The sequence below is a fragment of the Microcaecilia unicolor genome, chromosome 4, assembly GCF_901765095.1.
Source record: "Microcaecilia unicolor chromosome 4, aMicUni1.1, whole genome shotgun sequence".
Classification (NCBI taxonomy): Eukaryota; Metazoa; Chordata; class Amphibia; order Gymnophiona; family Siphonopidae; genus Microcaecilia; species Microcaecilia unicolor.
In genome coordinates, this window is record NC_044034.1 from 167,427,699 (window position 1) to 167,448,664 (window position 20,966).

Sequence of the window (20,966 nt, forward strand, 5' to 3'; positions counted from 1 at the left end):
TCCGACCCTCATCACGCAGGACGAAGGGGCGCTTCTGCATCCCAGCCTCCGGTCCCTGGCTCTCACGGCCTGGATGTTGAGAGCGTAGACTTTGCCTCTTTGGGTCTGTCAGAGGGTGTCTCCCGTGTTTTGCTTGCTTCCAGGAAAGATTCCACCAAGAGGAGTTACTTCTTTCTGTGGAGGAGGTTTGCCATCTGGTGTGACAGCAAGGCCCTAGATCCTCGCTCTTGTCCTACACAGACCCTGCTTGAATACCTTCTGCACCTGTCTCAGTCTGGTCTTAAGACCAACTCTGTAAGGGTTCACCTTAGTGCAATCAGTGCATACCATTATCATGTGGAAGGTAAGCCGATCTCAGGACAGCCTTTAGTTGTTCGCTTCATGAGAGGTTTGCTTTTGTCAAAGCCCCCCGTCAAACCTCCTACAGTGTCATGGGATCTCAATGTCGTTCTCACCCAGCTGATGAAACCTCCTTTTGAGCCACTGAACTCCTGCCATCTGAAGTACTTGACCTGGAAGGTCATTTTCTTGGTGGCAGTTACTTCAGCTCGTAGAGTCAGTGAGCTTCAGGCCCTGGTAGCCCAGGCCCCTTACACCAAATTTCATCACAACAGAGTAGTCCTCCGCACTCACCCTAAGTTCTTGCCAAAGGTTGTGTCGGAGTTCCATCTGAACCAGTCAATTGTCTTGCCAACATTCTTTCCCCGTCCTCATTCCTGCCCTGCTGAACGTCAGCTGCACACATTGGACTGCAAGAGAGCATTGGCCTTCTATCTGGAGTGGACACAGCCCAACAGACAGTCCGCCCAATTGTTTGTTTCTTTTGATCCCAATAGGAGGGGAGTGGCTGTGGGGAAACGCACCATATCCAATTGGCTAGCAGATTGCATTTCCTTCACTTACGCCCAGGCTGGGCTGGCTCTTGAGGGTCATGTCACGGCTCATAATGTTAGAGCCATGGCAGCGTCGGTAGCCCACTTGAAGTCAGCCACCATTGAAGAGATCTGCAAAGCTGCGACGTGGTCATCTGTCCACACATTCACATCTCATTACTGCCTACAGCAGGATACCCGACGCGACAGTCGGTTCGGGCAGTCAGTTCTTGAACCTGTTTGGGCTTTAGGATCCAACTCCACCCCCCGAGGGCCCTGTTTGTTCTGTTCCAGGCTACACTCTCAGTTAGTTGGTAAATTTTTTAGGTCAATCTCAGTTATGTCCTCGCCGTTGCGAGGCCCAATTGACCATGGTTGTTGTTTTGAGTGAGCCTGGGGGCTAGGGATACCCCATCAGTGAGAACAAGCAGCCTGCTTGTCCTCGGAGAAAGCGAATGCTACATACCTGTAGAAGGTATTCTCCGAGGACAGCAGGCTGATTGTTCTCACAAACCCGCCCGCCTCCCCTTTGGAGTTGTGTCTTCCCTTGTCTCTGTTTTTGCTACATATAAGACTGGCCGGCACAAGCCGGTTTCGGGCGGGAAGACGGCTGCGCATGCGCATTGGCGCGCGAGGACTAGCAAAGGCCTTTGCTAGTGAAGATTCCGATTGGAGGGGCTGCCGTGGACGTCACCCATCAGTGAGAACAATCAGCCTGCTGTCCTCGGAGAATACCTTCTACAGGTATGTAGCATTCGCTTTCAGTTCCCCCCCTAGACCACCCTGGCACTCCCTAGATGGGTCTAGGGCAGTCGGTGAAGATTTTGAGGCGCATTTAGCCAGGTAATAGTGGTTTCTTTGTGGATAAATGTTGCTGATTACGATCCACACATTGTGAATACTGGAGAGTGTATTAGAAAAGGAATTTTCCTTGCCATCCATTTCTTGTTCTTTATCTCTTTTTTTTTTTTTCTTTTTTCTTTTTTGGACAGCTTTACAAGTGTGCATCAGGGAACTCATGTTCTGTTCCGGGAGATTAGTTTTATCCAAGCTACCCCACATAATCGGGCATCCTTTCTGCGCAACTTCTGGAAGTGCTTCCGAACCATTGGCAAAAATGGAGGTAAGAGTAGTTTGTAGTCTTCATTGTGGATGACATTTGGCAACATATGTAAAATTGTCATGTCAATAAAAGTTATCTGACTGGGGAGTCACGTGACGCTATGCACAGGAGCAGCAGCTAAAAATCTCTGCTCCTGCCACCTCGCCATAAAACCCATTACTGATGTGCTAAATCCCCTGGATTCTCAGCCTCAGGGAGTGATTCGGTTGATCGAAAGGCAGAAGTGACTTCTGGACTGGTGAGGGGCAAACAATGGCAACGAAAAGCCTTCGCAGACAAAATGGCGGCACCGGCCAGCCCATCGAGCTCCACCGTCAGCTCCTCGTGGGTGGCGGAAATAACAACGGAGGTGATTGGGGCGCTGGAAAACATCCTGGATACTCGTTTCAGCCCTATAGATACAAAATTGGAGCAGCTACAGGGTAACTTAGATCGTATCGCAGCGGATTTGGCGGCTTATCAACGCACGGGTGAAATGGAGGACAGAATGACCAAAGCGGAGGACCTGCAAGTAAGAATGCAGAAAACAATTGCAGCTTACGAGGAAAAATTGGAGGACTTAGAAAATAGATCACGCAGGAACAACCTGCACTTTGTGGGCCTGCCGGAGTCGGTGGAGAAAAAGGATCTCTGGGGGATCCTGGAGCGATGGCTGTTGCAGTAACTCCCGTTGCCGGCACATGGTGGCCCTTTGTTGGTGGAGAGAGCCCACAAGATAGGCCTCCGTCAAAAGGGGTCAAACAGGCCCAGAGTGGTGATTTGCTGCCTTCTAAATTTTGTGCACAAAGCGGCTATATTACAAGTGCTTTGAGGCAGAGGAGAATTGAACATGAAGGTCAAAATGTTCTGTGCTTCCAGGACTATTCAGCCGCCCATATGTTCTCAGCTCTACAACAGGAGGGTTAAATTTGCCTTGTTAAACCCGGCTAAACTCTGTGTGATACACCAAGGCCAGACAACCTTTTTTGCATCTGCGTCGGAGGCCCAGAATTTTGTAAAGCAACTACCTACCCAAGAGCAGGAGGGTCTGGGCCCAGAGAGCTGACTTTGTCTGTTGGGAACTGCGGACAATATATATATTATATATTTCACATAGACCTTGGCCCTGTTAGTTGGCTGGGACTCTTCTCTGATTGAGGTCCTCTGTTTAATAATGTGGGCCCTACCACCCGCTGCTACAAAGAGCAGGGCCATTGGTAACTATTGGAGATTTCTCTCAGTGTGTTATTCGTGGTGTAGCTGCCTTCGGCGTGATCCAGGGGTCTAGCGTGGAATCGCTTGACAGTAAATATATCAGACTGTATACATCAATTATGAAATGTTTTGGTGCTGGGAGATTGTGCGGTGGGTGCGAGTGAGTGTTTTTTTTTTTTTTTTAGGTTTTGTGTGAGTATGAAGGGGAGTTGGGGCAAAGGGGCAAACAGTTGTCGAGAAGCTGACATGTTATCATCAGAATAATTTGTTGTAAATCTTTGCATAACAATGTTATACTCTAAACTGTGGCAATACCAGTTAGCCGGTGTCAGCTTTACGGAGCAGGGAGTGTCTGTGTGGGTTTTTTTTTTGTTTTTGGTTGAATGTGAGGGGGAGCTGGGGCAATAAGACAAACAACTGTCATGAAACTGATTTGTTATCAGTAGAACATTCTGTGGTGTGTCTTTGTACAATAACGATATATTTTAAGATGTGGCAATACTGGTTATCCGGTGTCAGTCATATGGAGCTAGGAGAGTGCATTGTTTGTTTGTTTTTTATGTGAAGTAGGGTGAACGAAAGTGGGGTGGCACTATTGAAGAGTAGAGGGTTTAGTGGAGAGGGAGGCGTTGAACAGTGACTGGGTTCCATGGGGAATCCTACATCTGGGATTTTGGGGATGGGGGGAGGGAGGGCTCTTTGGGAGGCAGGGAGGGTAGGGATATTTCTCAGCATGAAGGAGAATGTACAAACTGGGGGGTGCTGTTACAACTGCCTTCTACATGTAAAAACAAAGGTTGATCATATTCATACTCATAGGGCTGAGGCGAAGGAAATTGAGGGGGACTGTGGGCTGGGGCGGTCTCCCAGTAGTTTTTTGATCTGTGAGCTGCTGACGTTGTCCTTACAACTTCTGCTATGGTGAAGGTGATTACTTGGAATGTTGGGGGTATTTCCTCCCCCATAAAACGATCAAACATTTTGCAGCACCTTCAGCGGATTAAAGCAGATATAGCCCTATTGTAGGAGACACACCTGTCTGAACGAGAACACGACAAACTGGCCTGGTAGTAGGTTGGTGACTGTATAGGATCTCCAGCAGTGGGGAAAAAAAGGTGGGGTGGCTATCTTGTTTAGGAAAGGAATAAGCAATCAAATACAAAATATTAAAAGGGATCCCGAGGGCCGTTTAATTTTTTGTCAGTCTTTGGTGGGCAAGGCAGCAAGTGTTGGTGGGCAGCAGCTCTTTTTATAAACGATTAATGGAACATCTCGTGAATGCACCAGCTATGCCTTTAATATTGGGGGGGGGGGGGATTTTAACACAACATGGGACCCAGAACTTGATAAGTCTAGCCCCTTGCCTTGCCCGAAATTCTGGCTCACCAGAGGATTGCATAACCTATGTGAGCAGCTGGACCTCTTGGAACTTATGGCGCGTTTTACACTCTTTGGACAGGGATTATAACCATTTGTCCCGGGCGCATGGAACTCAGTCCCGTATAGACTACGTATTAGCCTCCAGGTCTTGTGGAGGCCCAGATTGGTCCCTATGTCATTTCTGACCACACAGCTGTCTGGCTGGACTGGCGCCCACAGGGAGGGGTAACTAGGGCTCGGCCTTAGGTGTTTCCCTCTTTCTTGTATAATAATGCACAGTACAGGGAGAGACTGCTGGGTTGTTGGAGGGAATATAACGGTTTCAATCAAAGCAGTGAGCTTGATGCTATAATATACTGGGAGGCAGCTAAGGCTGTAATGCACGGAGAAACCATTAGTTTTGTGAGTTACCTAAAAAAGACAAAAGATAAAGAAATTCTGCTATTGGCGCCGATTGATATCCTTGCGACGTCAGTACGGTAAAAACCCATGCACAAAGATATGACAGGAACTCCTGGTGTTATAAACGGTGCTAAATACATTGCTCCATGAGAGGTCAGTGAAATCGCAAGCATATTATAAATACCAATTGTATCGACACGGGAACAAATGTGGGAAATTTCTAGCCAAGCTGATAGCCAAGAAACAACTGCCAAGATCTGTTCTTACCATCAAAAACAATTTGGGTCAGATAGTAAGTTCTGACAAAGAAATCTGCGGGGTTTTTAGGGATTTCTATCAGGCTTTGTACACTCCAACATCCAATGACGTATTGCCGGGACAGCTTTACCTGGATGGAATTGATTTGCCTCGTTTGTCTTCTGCAGATCAAGAATTACTAAATTCTCCCATCCAGCCAGATGAGGTTCAATGGGCGATCAATGTCAGTGTTTTGGGTAAGGCTCCCGGGCCGGACGGCTTAAGGGCTGAGTTTTACAAGATACTGAATGAGACTATAGTTGACCCCTTGACCACCTTGTTTAATACGTGGGTAGAGGCAGGTACGATATCTGATTATTTAAATCTGGTACAAATCATAGTATTGCCCAATCCGGGCCGAGATCATACATTATCAGAATCATATAGACCTATTTCACTCATAAATCATGAAGTAAAGATGTTTGCAAAAATTTTGGCAAATCGGTTAGGCTGTGTCTTGCCTTCACTAATACATGAGTCGCAGGTGGGATTCATGCAGGGTCGCTCAGTGTGTAAAAATATTAGAAGAATCTTGAGAGCTCTAGAGGTTGTTACTAAGGAGGAGTTGCCGGCGTTGTTGATCAGTTTCGACGCCGAAAAGGCATTTGACCGGGTGTCCTGGGATTTCTTATTCGACACCTTTGCAACGTATGGCTTTGGTTGGTTTACAGCAGCAGTTCGGGCACTATATACTACCCAAGGGCAAGAATCAACGACCATTTGTCAGAAGATTTTGCGATTGGCAGAGGTACCCGCCAGGGCTGTTCTCTGTCACCCCTTTTGTTCATTTTAACCCTGGATCCGCTTATACGAGACATTTACTCAAACCTAGATATACAGGGGATAACTTTAGAAACTGAGGAATTCAAAGTAGCTGCTCTTTTGGTAATCTTAACAAGGCCCCAGGCCTCTCTCATGGCTTTGTTGGAGAACTTCACAGAGTATGGAGACTTCGCAGGCTTCCGTTTAAACCTTGATAAATCGGAGGTTTTAACTTCTAAAATTGAAATTGAGCAGCAATGGGTAGGGATCTTTCCACTGAAATGGGCAATCAATTCCTTTGTGTATTTGGGGATCCTCCTCGTGCCTCAGTTGTCAGCTCTTTATGATCTTAATGTAAGCAAGATGTTGCAAAAAATGGAACTGCAATTAGACAGCTGGCAATCTTTACCATTGCCTCTCGCAGGACGGGTAAGCTTAATACGTATGGTTATACTACCTCGGTGGTTATATTTATTACAAACACTGCCAATACAGCTACTGAACAAAGACATACGTCACTTCAACCGATTAGTCAGTAGATTTTGTTGGGCAAAGAAGAAACCTAAAATGCGTTATCAGTTTTTACTAGGCAATTGGGCGCAGGGGGGGATGGGTTTACCAAACCTACATTTGTATAACTTGGTTTGTCTGTTGCGCAACGTCCGGGATTGGGTGTATTCTCAGAGCTGTTTTATTCCCCTGCAGTTGGAGCTTGAGTTCTTTGCACCATATAATCTGATCTCTTTATTGCATGCGGAGCGCTCGTTGCTGCCTACCGAGTTGCAGTCCTCAGTACTACTGAGGCCTTTGAGGGAGGCTTGGTGCTCGCTGGTGAGGAGTCTTGGTGGGAACCCACATGTTACCAAATTGCTAACTTTACGGGGTGACCCTTCCTACCCCCCGAGTCTTGATAACAAGACCTTTTCGACCTGGGGTCGTTTGGGGATCACCTGTTTGGATAATATTTTAGATCCTGGGGGTGGGGGGGGGCTTAAGTCCTTGGCTGCGCTGAAGGGTCAAGTGGGAATACAATGGGGAGATGAATTCGCTTATTGTCAACTCAAGCATTACGTGCAGTCGCTTTGCAAAGAAGCGTTGCAGAGTGGAATGGGCGCACATGTGCATGATTTTTTTTATTTAAATTTCTTTATTATTATCTATTATTATACAGCACAAAACAATATAATTTGCAATTGTAATAATCATCAGAACTGAAATTCTTTTAACAAAAGTTGAAATTTACTTTTATCACTTTCGTCCTAAACACTGCTGCCAGACTTATATTTGGAAAAACAAAATACAAAAGTGCTTAGCCCCTAAGAGAAAACTTGCACTGGCTTCCTCTTAAAGAACGTATAACTTTCAAAATATGCATTTTGGTGCATAAGATAATTCACGGTGATGCCCCGACCTACATGTTAGACCTCATTGACCTACCACCCAGGAATGCTAAAAGATCAGCACGCACATGCCTAAATCTTCATTTCCCCTGCTGTAAAGGTCTAAAATATAGAGTAATACATGCGTCCAGCTTTTCATACTTGAGTTCGCAAATGTGGAATGCTGTACCACTTGACCTGAAAATAATTCACAACCTAACAAACTTCCATAAAGTACTGAAGACACATCTCTTTGACATGTCATACCATAATGACTCTTAATTAGAACCATAATTCTCCATCATCTGTTTAACAATCGGATTATTTTTTTCCCTATATCGTACTGCCTAATTTACTGTGTAATCCATGTTCAATATATGATTCCAATTGTATGTTCTCCCTTTTTTACCTGATTGTTCATTATATTATCCATGTTTCTATATATATTACCAATTGTATCTGTACTCTGAAAGGGCATAAGTCATGACGGAAATTGTAAGCCACATTGAGCCTGCAAATAGGTGGGAAAATGTGGGATACAAATGCAACAAATAAAAATAAATAAACTTTAAAGGAATATAGATCCAAGAGAGAAATTTTTTTTTTAAATCACATATTAAATCAAAATTGGGAATGCTGCTGACCCATTATTTTCCTCCTAGCTATCTTACAGTGTTCATTCTGTTACTTGACTATCACATTTACATTCTCTTCTTCATTAGAAATCAGGAAATTTTCTAACTGTTTAGGTTCAAAGAATTGATAGTTTTTTGATTGAAATAATATTTGACATATACATGGAAATTTGAGCACAAAATTGGCTCCAATAGCCAAAGTCCTTTGACGCAATGCTAAAAAAGCTTTGCATCTCTTCTGTGTTTCTCTGGCGAGATCTGGATATATTCTTATCTTAGATCATAAAAACAGTGAATCTAAATGTCTGAAGAAAAGTCTCAAAACCGTATTACGATCCATTTCTAGGGCAAAAGATACCAATGCTGTTGTTCTTTGAGTAATAACTTCCAATGAGGATTCAATAAAGGAAGTTAAGTTCATACCTTCTCCCCTTTGTGCTTGAGAAATTGTAACGCAATCTTTATTACTCTGAAAATATTGTACCCGCACTATGGGAGGTAGTAAGTCACTCGACATCCCCAAAACCTCAATTAGATATTTTTTAACCATCTCCACTGGTGTAATTAGTAGAGACCTAGGAAAATTAGTAAACCGCAAATTAAGTCTCCTGGATTGATTCTCTAAATATTCTATTCTTCGTAAAGTATAATTTCTTTCTTTAATTGAAATTTGATTCAAAGTTCCAAGTTTCTGTAAATTTTCTCCAATTTGTTCCACCTCAGAGACCTGCCATGTACTTATTTGCTCCTGACATAACACTGCCTCAGTTAAGACCTTAATCTCCACAGAGAGTTGAGCAGTCAAAGTTTGTAAAGAAGAGTGCAAATTAAAAGTCAAGTCCCAGAGTGACTCCATTGTCACTATGGCAGGTCTATTAATTAACCCCGATGGAAAGACAGGAGTAGGGGTATTGAGGATCTTTTTCAAATCAGATAATATTTTTGAGGAAAATTTCAATGTTTGTGATCCTACCCGATCTTCCTCCACCTTCTCCGACATGGATGGGCTCTCTCCTTGTAGATTCTGCTCCTCTTCTGGAAGCCGAATAACAGTCTCCAAGTCCATGCCTCCTCCTGGCTGCAGGGGAGCCGCACGTTCGACGTGGCTCAGGGAAACCCCGTCCACACTGCCAGCCATTACAGATGTATCGGCACCGATAGCGGGGGAAGACTGTCTGGGTCCCGACGCTACCCCATAGCTCTCTAACGTCGCTTGCTTCGGAGGGTGAGTTCCAGCAGAGGCTGAGGGATTTTCCCTTACTTTCCCTCTTCTTTTACCCATCTTGCGAGGGTTTCAGAATCCTCCTTAGCAGTAGAAAGGAGCACTACTGAGGGTGTCTGTTGCTGCTACTCACTAAGACGCCATCTTGGATCAGCCATATTTTCCATGTGCATGATTTTTTTGACGCTGTCTCAGAACAAGCCACATCCATTTCAGGAATACGTAGGGCACTGAGGGTTTTGGAGGGGCATAGGGATTTGGAAGTGATTCGTCATCACTGGGAACAAGACATGGGTTTGACGCTGGTTTCTTGGGATGTGCTTGCATTGATCAAAAGTATACCGAGACTTACGAGTAATGCAAGTTATAGAGGGTGCTACTTTCGAGTCTTGCATAGAGCCTATTTCACTCGGGTGCAGATGGCTCGAGCAGGAAGATTGCCCTCAGCGAAGTGCCCCAAATGTAAGATATCAGGTAATACATAATATCACACCTTTTGGCGGTGTGATAAAATTCAACGGTTTTGGAAGCAAATCATCAGATATCTCTCTGGTCTAATTCAACGACCACTGGCGTGTACCCCAGGCATATTGTTGCCCAGAGTCACAAGGAGCTGCCTGTGCCTGAAGTGGGAATCGAACTCAGCTCCGGGACCTGTTCTCCAGGTCCTCTATTTTATACGTCAACTTCATATTTTCTGTTTGTAGCTCTCCCAGTCGCTTATCCATATGCACAAAAGCCTCTGAATGTTCTTCAAGACGCTTATTTGTTTCTTCCATGCGTCTGCCCAATTCGATTATATCTCTTTGCAAGTCAGATCCTAGAGTGGATAGCTCAGCCCGAACTGCTTTAAGGTCAGATTTAATTTATTGTAACCACTCACAAATAGCTCCTGTTGCTTTGGATCCACAAGTTGTAGCCCGCTGACGTCGTACTGACGTTCCTCATGATCATCTGCCATTCGAGCGTCCGCCATCTTAGTCGAGCCTGACCGTCCAAAATTCCGCCGCACGTCTACTGCGTGAACCGCACGTCTACTGCGTGAACCAATACTCATATCACCCCTCTCCTCAAGTCGCTTCACTGGCTCCTGATCCGCTACCGTATACAGTTCAAGCTTCTCCTATTGACCTTCAAGTGCACTCAATCTGCAGCCCCCATTACCTCTCTACCCTCCTCTCCCCCTATGTTCCCACCCGTAACCTCCGCTCTCAGGACAAATCACTCCTATCTGTACACTTCTCCACCACCGCTAACTCCAGACTCCACCCCTTCTGCCTCGCATCACCTTATGCCTGGAACAGACTTCCCGAGCCCATACTCCATGCGCCCTCCCTGCCCATTTTCAAGTCCTTACTCAAAGCCCATCTCTTCTCCCTTGCCTTTGGCGCCTAACCACCTCCCCATTCATGTTACCTACACTGACTGCATAGTTTGTTACCTTTAGATTGTTACCTACACTGACTACATAGTTTGTTACCTTTAGATTGTAAGCTCTCTTGAGCAGGGACTGTCCTTACCCATGTTTAAACTTGTACAGCGCTGTGTAACCCTGGCAGCGCTATAGAAATGCTAAGTAGTAGTAGTAGTAGATAGCCCTGGCCCAGGAGTGGGACGGGCAGGATCACATACGTTGCTGCTTCGGAAAGCTTACTTAGCACGGAAATGTATCTTGCAATCTTGGTTGTCAGAGGGGCTGCCAGCATATTGGCACTGGCACAACCAACTCTACCAATTAATGGTCTGGGAGGCGAGGGGCTCACATAGACGAAAGGCGTACTTTTTGAAGCTCTGGGACCCATGCTTGAGAGCCTTATCTTCTAGGGGAAGGAGCTTGGTGCTAAATGAGCTATGATTGGATGGGACTCCTTGTAATTTGCTGGGATACAGGAGGTATTTAATTATCATTCTTCATGCTGGGTGAGGAATGGGGGGGGGGGGGGGTAATAGCTACTGGTGAGGGGTATAACAGTTTAGGTCTCCCAAGGTTAAGGTAGGGTTATGACAACAATTATTTGAGGGACATGGGTGGGAACCGGGTGTTAGTTCACATATGCCTTAAGCCGTTTAAGCATGGGGAGTGGTGGGTAGGGGGGTGGTTCTTCGCCTCCTCTCTTAGTAAGGTGTGGGTGTCTCGATTTCATGTAGTACCTCACTTGCAAGGCTGGTATACATGTAGGGGGGATGGGGGGCATGGTATACGTAGCTAGGTATTAGGAGCATTTAACTGCAGTTTGACTTGCTTCTTCTCATTTGTTGTTCCACGTAGAGCAAAATGGGGCAGGTGAGGAAAGGTGGGTAATATAATACAGTATGGTTGCTATCTGTTGGATATAATGAGGGTTTGCCAAATCATTTTCTTTAACAGTACTGTGTCTAATTTGAGAGGGGGGTTTATCAGTGTAAGTTAGGGAGGGGAGAAAATGAAAAAATCTTGATGATGGTATATCACTTTGTCTCTGTATGACATGAACCATGTAACAGTTTGTTGTGGAGTTTGTTGGCACGTTAACATGCTGTATCATCAATAAAAAATTTTGAAACTAAAAATTATCTGACTGTAGCACTGGGTGTACATTGTAGGGGAAACCTTTCCCTCAGAGAGGCGTCTGCAGTGTCACGTAAGTTACCTTTTAAAAGCAAGTAGTTGTGGTTACTCAAAAGCACCATTACAAAGGCAGAAACTTGTTTAGATCCTTTTCATACACTTGAAATAGAGCTATATCACTACAGCACATTTTTATCCTGGCTGCAAGTTTACAGATAGTAATAAAATACCGCAGACATTCTGTGTATGACAAATGTACTCGGTTATCTAGAGGCTGTTTTCAAAGTTAAGATGTGCCTTGGGATAGTAACACTAGTACTTCATGTTCAAGTGTCTCTTTTATAAAATACTGCAGTTTGACAGCTCTTTGTAAGCTTATATGGTTAATGCTGCCCGGTAATAACTGGAGTAAAGTGATGTGGTAGCCGTGTTAGTCCACTTTTAAAGGTAATAGAAATAAAACAAAAGATAGAAAAGAAAATAAGATGATACCTTTTTTATTGGACTAACTTAGTACATTTTTTGATTAGCTTTCAAAGGTAACCCTTCTTCTTCAGATCAGAAGTAAGCAAATGTTGGCAAGCATCAGTATAAGTAAACACAAAGTAATAACTCAAAATTGATTTCTAAGAAAGCCAACATGTTGTAGTTAAAAGTTCTGTAGAGTTTGGCCATCAGTCAGAGTAATGTCCATTGCTGAATTCCAGTGTCATTCAGTGGTTTCTTCTTTCCCTCCATCATTATCCTATCAGGAGGAAGGTAAAAGGAAGCCGATGTGTGATGCTGTGACTGGCAGCAAAACCAGCCATGTGGAGCTACTACTGGAAAACACCATGAAGCACCCTACAAAATTTCAATTTTTAATAAACATATGTCAGCAACCATTGTGGTCTCAGTTTCCAGAAGAAGGAACCAATGGGGTATTTTATGTTATTACAGAAGAATAAATGAAAACAACCCAAACCTGCATTATGACATAGAATTACCTTTCAAAACATATCGGTTCTGTTAGCTGTTCAAAACTGCGGTTATTTAGAAGTAAGTGATAGATGTTAATATTGCTGTTCTGGAGTACACTAATTATGCAGTTGAGAGAGAAGAAGGTTGCAAATTTGTCACCCCTCCAAATTACTGTAAAAACTCACAGCCACCCGCCTTCAGAAATCCACACACATTTAGAATGTTGTGCTTTCATAATGCAATTTATATTAAAATTCTCCTGTAATTAGTACCCTCTCTGTCTTGCTCCAACTTGTAGAAGAGAAAAGTACTGTTGGAAGCATGTTAAGAAACAGTTTTGTTGTTTACCTGCTAGCATCCTGAGGCCGCAGCCTCTCCCCATTTCCCTTACAAGTACAGGATGTGTCAAGCCTTTGTGTTTTGTGCAGTAATTCTCTTCAATCTGTGCCTTGTTTAGGATGCTGTCTCCTGGTAAGTTCATGACAAAAATTCTATTTGCTAACAGCCCATTCTTTGATGGGAGATGTTAAAGGATTTTTCTAGTTGGTATTCAGATACATAAGGGTGTATGTATTCTTTCTAAAGGTTCTTTCTGGGAGAGCTTGCTATGGCCTACCCCCTTCCAAAGGGTAGAAGATTCCCAGAAATAGAATTTAGAGATTTTATCCCAAAAGAAACCATACCAGATTTTGACATAAAATGCGTGGATCTTGGAAGCTTTTTTGCTCTTCTTGGAAGAGCAGGGCCTATAAGTAAGTACGTAAGCATTGCCATACTGGGACAGACCAAAGGTCCATCAAGCCCAGCATTCTGTTTCCAATAGTGGCCAATCCTTTCAAGGTCATGATCAAATCATTTGAAGAAAGGCTTCTCTCTGTTTCTTTGTGTGTCTGTCTTTCTCTGAAATACAGTCTCTGTCCTTTCTCTCATCTGCCCTTCCGATATATAGAGTACAGATTATATAGCTTTCTAGTTGCAATAGCTACCCCTAGTGTATATCTGACTTCCTAGGTCCCCAGGTCCCCTGCATAGCCTGCCACATAGGCCCGGCCATAAGAGTGCCTACATTTCCTGTAGGTCTTCTAGTTATTTCTGTACTTGGAACCCACTTGACAGATCCAGCTTTTAGTTGACTCTGTGATCGCATTGCAGCCTGCAAGACAGACCTGGCTGCATGGTTGCCTATATTTTCATTGTTTAATATTTCCCACTATATCATTCATTCCCCAGCACTCATTACTGAATCATTTGAGTAATGAATTTAAACATGTGTCCTAGAATTCTGTTTTCGTCTCTCATCTTTTTGCAATTAAGGATCTCTGTTTTTTTTTCATGCTTTCTTGAGGTCTGTTACTGTGGCCTTGTAGCCTGCACCACCTGCTCTAGTAGGGTTTAGTTTAGTTTTAGTTTATTATTTTTGTTCCACCTTTATCCAAGGCAGATTCCAACGAAGACATACATAATTATACAAACACAAAGATACATAAAAACTAAAATATATTTACTCAAATTTTCAAAACAACTAAATAAAATTATCCCATATCACATAAACAGGTTATAATCTTAAGTGCAATATTACCATCCATTCCCAGCTTCTACATAGGCCAACCAAAATAAGTAGTTCTTCAGTTGCCTCTTGAAAGATGCAGTATCATTCCGTTTTTAAGCAGTAAAGGTAACTGGTTCCATTCTCTGAGACCCACCATGAAAAAGTGTTCTTCCTTGTATCCTCAAATCTAAACTGCCGCAAATCAGGAATAACAATATTTAGTGAGCCTTCCAATCTTAATCTGGCGGAACATAGGGTTATAAAATACCTTGCAGATAAAATGAAAGAACATGGAGCAAAGGTAGGTGAACTAACAATAAGACCTTAAAACTAATCCAAAAAACAACTGGGAGCCAATGTAACTTAATGAGGTGTGGACAAATGTGTTCAAATTTAGAAAGACCCAACAAAAGATATGCTGCTGAATTCTGAACAACCTGTAAGTAGTGAATAAGGAAGCTGGTAATCCTAAATAAATGGAGGAGCACCGCAAAAGCGGAAGACAGTATACCACTACGTCAACGAATGCCAAAGTAAGGAGTAATGTGATCAGCAGAGCTCTTCCTTAGAAAGACAGCAGGACAAGGAATATAATGGAAAACAATCTTTATTCTTCAAGACCCGACAGAGAGGCGAGAGAGAAGGGGATATATAATAGAGACATTTAAATACCTCAGTGGCATCAGTGTACAGGAGGTGAGCCTTTTTCAAATGAAGGAAAACTCTGGAATGGAGAGGGCATAGGAAGAAATTGAGAGGAAATGCGCTTAGGAGGAATCTTAAGAAAGCACTCTTTCACGGAAAGGATGGTGGATGCGTGGAATGGCCTCCCGGTGGAGGTAGTGGAGATGATGACTGTGTCAGAATTTAAGGAAGCGTGGGACAGGCATGTGGGATCCCTTAGGAAAAGGAAGAATTAGTGGTTACTGAGGAAGGGCAGACTGGATGAACCATTTGGCCCATAACTGCCATCATGTTTCTATATATCTATGAATGGAGAAGAGTAGATGTGGTCCCTGTTCATTAAAGAATTGCCCCCTTTCTGTATAGTAGTACTGAATATAAATTTAGTTTTTAATGCCATGATCGACATTTTTAAAAACCCATTGATGGGGCTGAATATTGGCTCAAGTTTTAACTTCCATATCAAGAATTTGTGGAATCCATGCAAAGAGAAAACCACAGGGTCTGAGCATTCCAGTTTCTCAGGAACTCCTATAACGCATCAATTGTTCCTCCGCATCTGGTTACTACATTTGTGCATCTCTCCAATAAATGGATACCTTTGCTTTTTAGGATCTCAAGTTTTGACTGTTTACCATCAAGACATCATCCAACCTATCCCCTAAACTCTCATTAATTTATATAATAAAATTAGAGATAATATTAAGAATAAGAAAACACATAAGGTTTGATAATTAACCCACACCCTACCATAAGGCTAAGATCCTTGAAATGGCAGGACAGCGCTGCTCTTAAATGATGCAGGAGCAAATTCCATAAGTGAGCAACAGAAAAGCAAGCAGAATGCCAGGTAGTCTGCAAATGGTTTATGATGGAGAAGGAAGCACTAATCAAAAATCATTTAGTGATGGCAGAAAACGTGTAGGAACATACAGATGACTGTAGAAAACAAGAAAGGGGGGATGCCTGAATAAAGAATCTTGTAAGTTAAATTGTATATTGAATTCTAAACTATACAGGAAGCCAATGATGCTGGTGTAAAAAAGGAGAAATGTGATCCTATTTCTTGGCATGACATAAGAGATGAATGGCAGTATTCTGGATTGACTGCAAACATTTCAGTTTGGCTGAGGTCGGACCTGCATAAACCACATTGGCATAATCTAGCTAACAGATAATCAGAGCATGAACGAGTGAATTTTGAGACTGAGTATCCAGATATGGGCGAAGCACATGGAACTGATGAAGACCATAAAAACAAGATTTAACTATTTAAAAATGTTACACAATCTATTATTCTCGGTGGAGAACATTTTTCACACACACATATATATAAAAACATGTAAATAAAACAGCAGACAAATCTTTTCCAAATAATAATAATGTAACAAGACAGAATATCTTTCCATCAGATCTTTAAATGCTTGTTGAAATAAAAAAACGTCTTCAAAAACTTCTTAAAAGTGCACATACTTTTAAGTCCATGTAATTGTGATGGCAAACAGTTCCATAAGTCTGGGCTGTAATGTAAAAGATGACAGATCTATACATATCGAGTGACATTGTAGAAAGATAGAACATCCAATAGGTCAAGGAGAAGTCAATGAGAATTCAACCAGTCAATAACTGAGTCAAGGCACAGCTGCCAATTCAGTATGTTGGGTATAATGTTGGTCAGGCCAGGCCCCACTGACTCACCCCATTCCAGTGCCTATGCTTGGTACTGCACACGGTGAAGCTCTTATAAATTTTCTTCTGACCCTTGAAGTTCTGCTGTCCTGCTGCCTGAATTAGAAGACACTTCACTGGGATTTTCTAAGCACAGAAATTCTTCTCCAGTTCCATAATAGCTTTTTTTAATCCTCAAGGGCCCCTCTACCAGACTTGGCAACAATTTTCCTGAGATGTCTGCTGGCCATAGCGACCACAACATCTGCAAATCTGGAAAGAAACTTTCCCAAACAGCCTTGGGGCTCTCTTTGATCTTTCCTACTCTTAGTGACTTTCACTCTCTTACTGTTGCCATGTTCTGACCTCAAGAACATGTCTGTGGTGTAGTATTAAAGTTAAGCTTTATCATCATTTTCTTTGCTTTTCTTTTCTTTTCTTTGTGCTTTCAAAATAACATTTAAGCATTAGACAACCACATCAGTGTGGACACATTTTACAACTTTTTCATGCTAAAATGAGCTCTCCCTAAACTCCTGGAACGCTTCCCTCCCTGGCCCCCACAGCACTCCCACAGCCTTTGCTCCAAAGCATCAACTGTCCAAAAGCTGTATTTAAATCAACAAGAATGTCTCTTCTGTAACATGTTGTGTTTTATTTAATTAAAGTGGAGCACCCCCTTCTCCAGGGACCTGCGGTGTCTGACAGCATGAACTACACAATCTCTCCACAGCCAGTATGTGATGACATAGCACAACAGCAATTAAAGATGAATCAGGAAAAACTGATCCAAATTACATTTATAAAGGTCAAGTAGAGGCATACATAGCAAAATTCAGAATTAGTATTCAAAACATACAAAGAATCTCAAAAAGAGTAGCAAAAGGAAAGAAGCAGAAAGTGGCAGGGAAAACAGTCAAGATGCTAAAGGTGAAGAAATTACTAGAGGTAAACCAAGGTGACAAGACTTGTTAGGTATGTCAGGGAAAGAAGGAAGGGAAAAAGCAATCCACTGAGGTGGATGAACATAAATTCCCACGAACACAAACTATCAAAATAGGAAGTGGGAAGTGGACCAATGACTCCAGGGAAAATAGGACTATGGAGATAAAGGAAACAGCTTTATTAGCAGACTCTACACAGTATTGTGTTTCGGCCACAGGCCTGCCTCAGGAGTCTTATGTTTAAATCATTTTTATTAAAGATAAACAAAGGTTTGATTGTTGTATACATTCTTCTATCAACATTGTCATCCAGTTTTCAATGTCCATTGTGTATTGTGTTTCAATTGAACAGCAGTAAAAGAACAATCCAAATACAATTTACAAGTCATGCAACTTTTTCCCCCCAATACAGACCCCCCCAACCCTCCCCCCCCTGATGAATAGTGGCAAGCTTGCTCCTAAGGAGAACATGAAGGATTAACCATTAGAATCTCAACATAGCAGATACACTAGAGAGAAGAGGAAGACCTGTACTCTGATAGCCCTCCCCAATTAACCCCAATGCTCCACCACGCTGTCTGTTTCTACATTCTTTTCTCTGCCTTTCCTCATTTTATGGAACACAGTTCAAAAATGCCACATTCTTCCTGACTATGCAAAAGCATAGCATAAACTTTGTACACTGAAACATAAGGAATCAGACACATCCTCAAACATTTACATCGCTGTCCCCCCCCCCCCCCCCCAATCCTGATTCTTACACTGTAACATTGTCATTAAACAGACAAAAAAAAATCTCTCCATGCTTCAAAGACAATTTAAGATAAAACTACGTGCCCTGGGTGTTAGTACCTGGATATATGGTTCCCATACCTCCAGAAAAGCTTTCCTCCTTTTTGGGGAGGATCCCACCGCCCTCCGCTCTAATAGTAACAGGTCATGCAGCTTGTTCCTCCAGTGCCAATATTCAGGAGGATCTTCGGATACCCACGCATTCATAATAAGCTTTTTCCCCACAATAATAGCTTTCCTAATAAACTGTCGTGCCCCCCTGGTATGCATAGCGAACACTTCATATTTATCCAATAAGATACCCAAGGGGGAAAGTGGAATTCTCCCCTGTAACACAGTCTCCAAAAAGCTGATCACCCGATCCCAAAAACTTTTTATCATGTGGCACTCCCATAGATAGTAAAATAGCGTGCCCTCCCTCTGCCCGCACTTAGTACACAAAGGGTCCACCGGCCCCCCCCGAACCTAGACAACTGATATCTACTATAATAAAACTCACCCTCAACGATCTGAAGACAACGTTCTGAAATCACTCAGTCACTCCCTGAAGGGTTCATGGATTCATGGTGGTGAAGCCACAACACTGACCATGTCTCTCTGCCCCGCCCTCGCATGATGGACCAATCAGAAAAAACACCCACAACATTCTGAAACACAAAGGACCATCACAACACCGTTCCCAGGCAACACTAGGCAACGTAAGACGGACCAATCAGAGGAAACTACGTGACAATAAGGGAGGAGCATTCCCCAGCATAATGGCTCATTATCTGTGCAGCACGGAGAGCACAGAACCACCGCTGGAACGAGAGAAGAATATTCCTGCTGTGGGTATGTGCAAAAACAGACTGGGGGGGGGGGGGGGGGGGAGAAATTTTTAAATGCCTAATGCCAGTACTGAAGAGTGCCAGAGGGCCTATAGCACAGACTATATTTGGGATCACTTGACATGGAGTCAGAGGAGCTGGAAAACAACATGCCAGTCACCATCTGGGACGTGGGAGAACAGGACAAGCTGCGGCCCAGCTGGAAGGATTACCTGCGACCCAGCCAGCAGCAAACAGCGACCAAGGACAGCACAGCACATCCCCCAACCCCCAAGCAAAAAACCAAACCAAACAAAAAAAGACACACATCAACAACCTGCACACACACCGCACACTCACACACACACACACACAAAATAACTCTGTGACACATACACACACACAAAAAAAACCCCACATGCTAGCGCCCGTTTCATTGGTTTCGGAAATGGGCCTTTTTTTACTAGTTTTGACATATATGCTCTATGTAAAATTCTATATTGACATTCCCTCAGGATTGCATTCCCTGACAAGGTAGGTATGCGTGCCGTTAATTTCTGGAAGTCCAGCTGTAAGCTAGGGCGTTGAAGATCTTGGGCCCAACGCTGAAGGATATGCCCGGTTGCTTTGCCTTTGTAGTGCTCCCCCAACACCCTATGCAGCCCTGACACCGACAGATGTTCCCCGGGCACAGACTCTGAAGAATTCTCGAATATGACGTCCGTGGCCACTCCCCAGCTTTCCAGGCTCCAGAGAGCGGACATAATGCGCTAGCTGGTAATAGGTAAATTGGTAACTTGCGTTAATACCCACCCCAGGGCTCCCAATCCCAGCAACTGTCCCCTTACCCCTAGGACATGTTCTAATCTAGTGATCCCCAACTCCCCCCATCTATGAAACACTTTGTTCTCTGACCCCGGTTTAAATAAGGGGTTCCCTTGTAGCGGCATTAGGTCTGATACATCCTCTGCTAGGCCCCATAACCTATTCAGTTCACCCCACATCTCTCTTAGGGGTCTCAATAATATACTATCCCTAACCCAGGTTGGTAATATTTTCTTTGGACTTTGTAGTAAAAAGTATAGGTGATATGGCTGGAAAAATAGCCTACGTGGAGTAAAGTCCTGTCTATCTAAGAGCCAGTCCCCAAAGTGATGCAGTAAGCTTGCTTGATTATAACGGCGGAGGTCAGGTACCCCCATTCCTCCCTCTCGCCAAGGCCCCATTAGCAGTTTCAAGGGGAGTCTAGGCTTCAAGCTCCTCCAAATGAACTTCCGCATATGTTTATAGATCTTGTTTAAATCGCTGCTTTTTAATCTCAGCGGGAGCACCTGGAACAAGTATAGCCACCTAGGGAATTCTACCATCCTGTAGAGATGGATTCGCCCATGTAAATTAAGTGGTAACGTTTCCCACTTATCCAATCGTCCCTTCAGGGCCTCTATCATTCTGTCTATATTTGAATGATAAAGATCGGCTGTCCTCAGAGTAATCTGCACTCCCAAGTATTTGAGTGACCCTGACGCCCACTGGAATGGAAATATACCACCCCACTGCCGCCTCACTTCTAGGTTCATTGCCATCGCCAAAGACTTGGAGTAATTTATTTTAAGACTAGCAGGTTATCAATAGAAATCAAACAAAATAAAACATGGAAAAGATAATAAGATGATACCTTTTTTATTGGACATAACTTAATACATTTCTTGATTAGCTTTCGAAGGTTGCCCTTCTTCGTCAGATTGATAA

At 43.3% G+C, this 20,966-nt stretch overlaps 1 protein-coding gene across 1 annotated transcript in view; it reads left to right on the plus strand.

The window, feature by feature from the left end:
• The window catches only part of C4H11orf49 (chromosome 4 C11orf49 homolog), a 242,936-nt gene that overhangs the window by 131,153 nt on the left and 90,817 nt on the right, over nucleotides 1-20,966 (plus strand). The window contains exon 3 of the mRNA XM_030199487.1: nucleotides 1,865-1,995. Coding sequence (XP_030055347.1) covers nucleotides 1,865-1,995 — 131 coding nt within the window. The remainder of the gene's footprint in view (nucleotides 1-1,864; nucleotides 1,996-20,966) is intronic.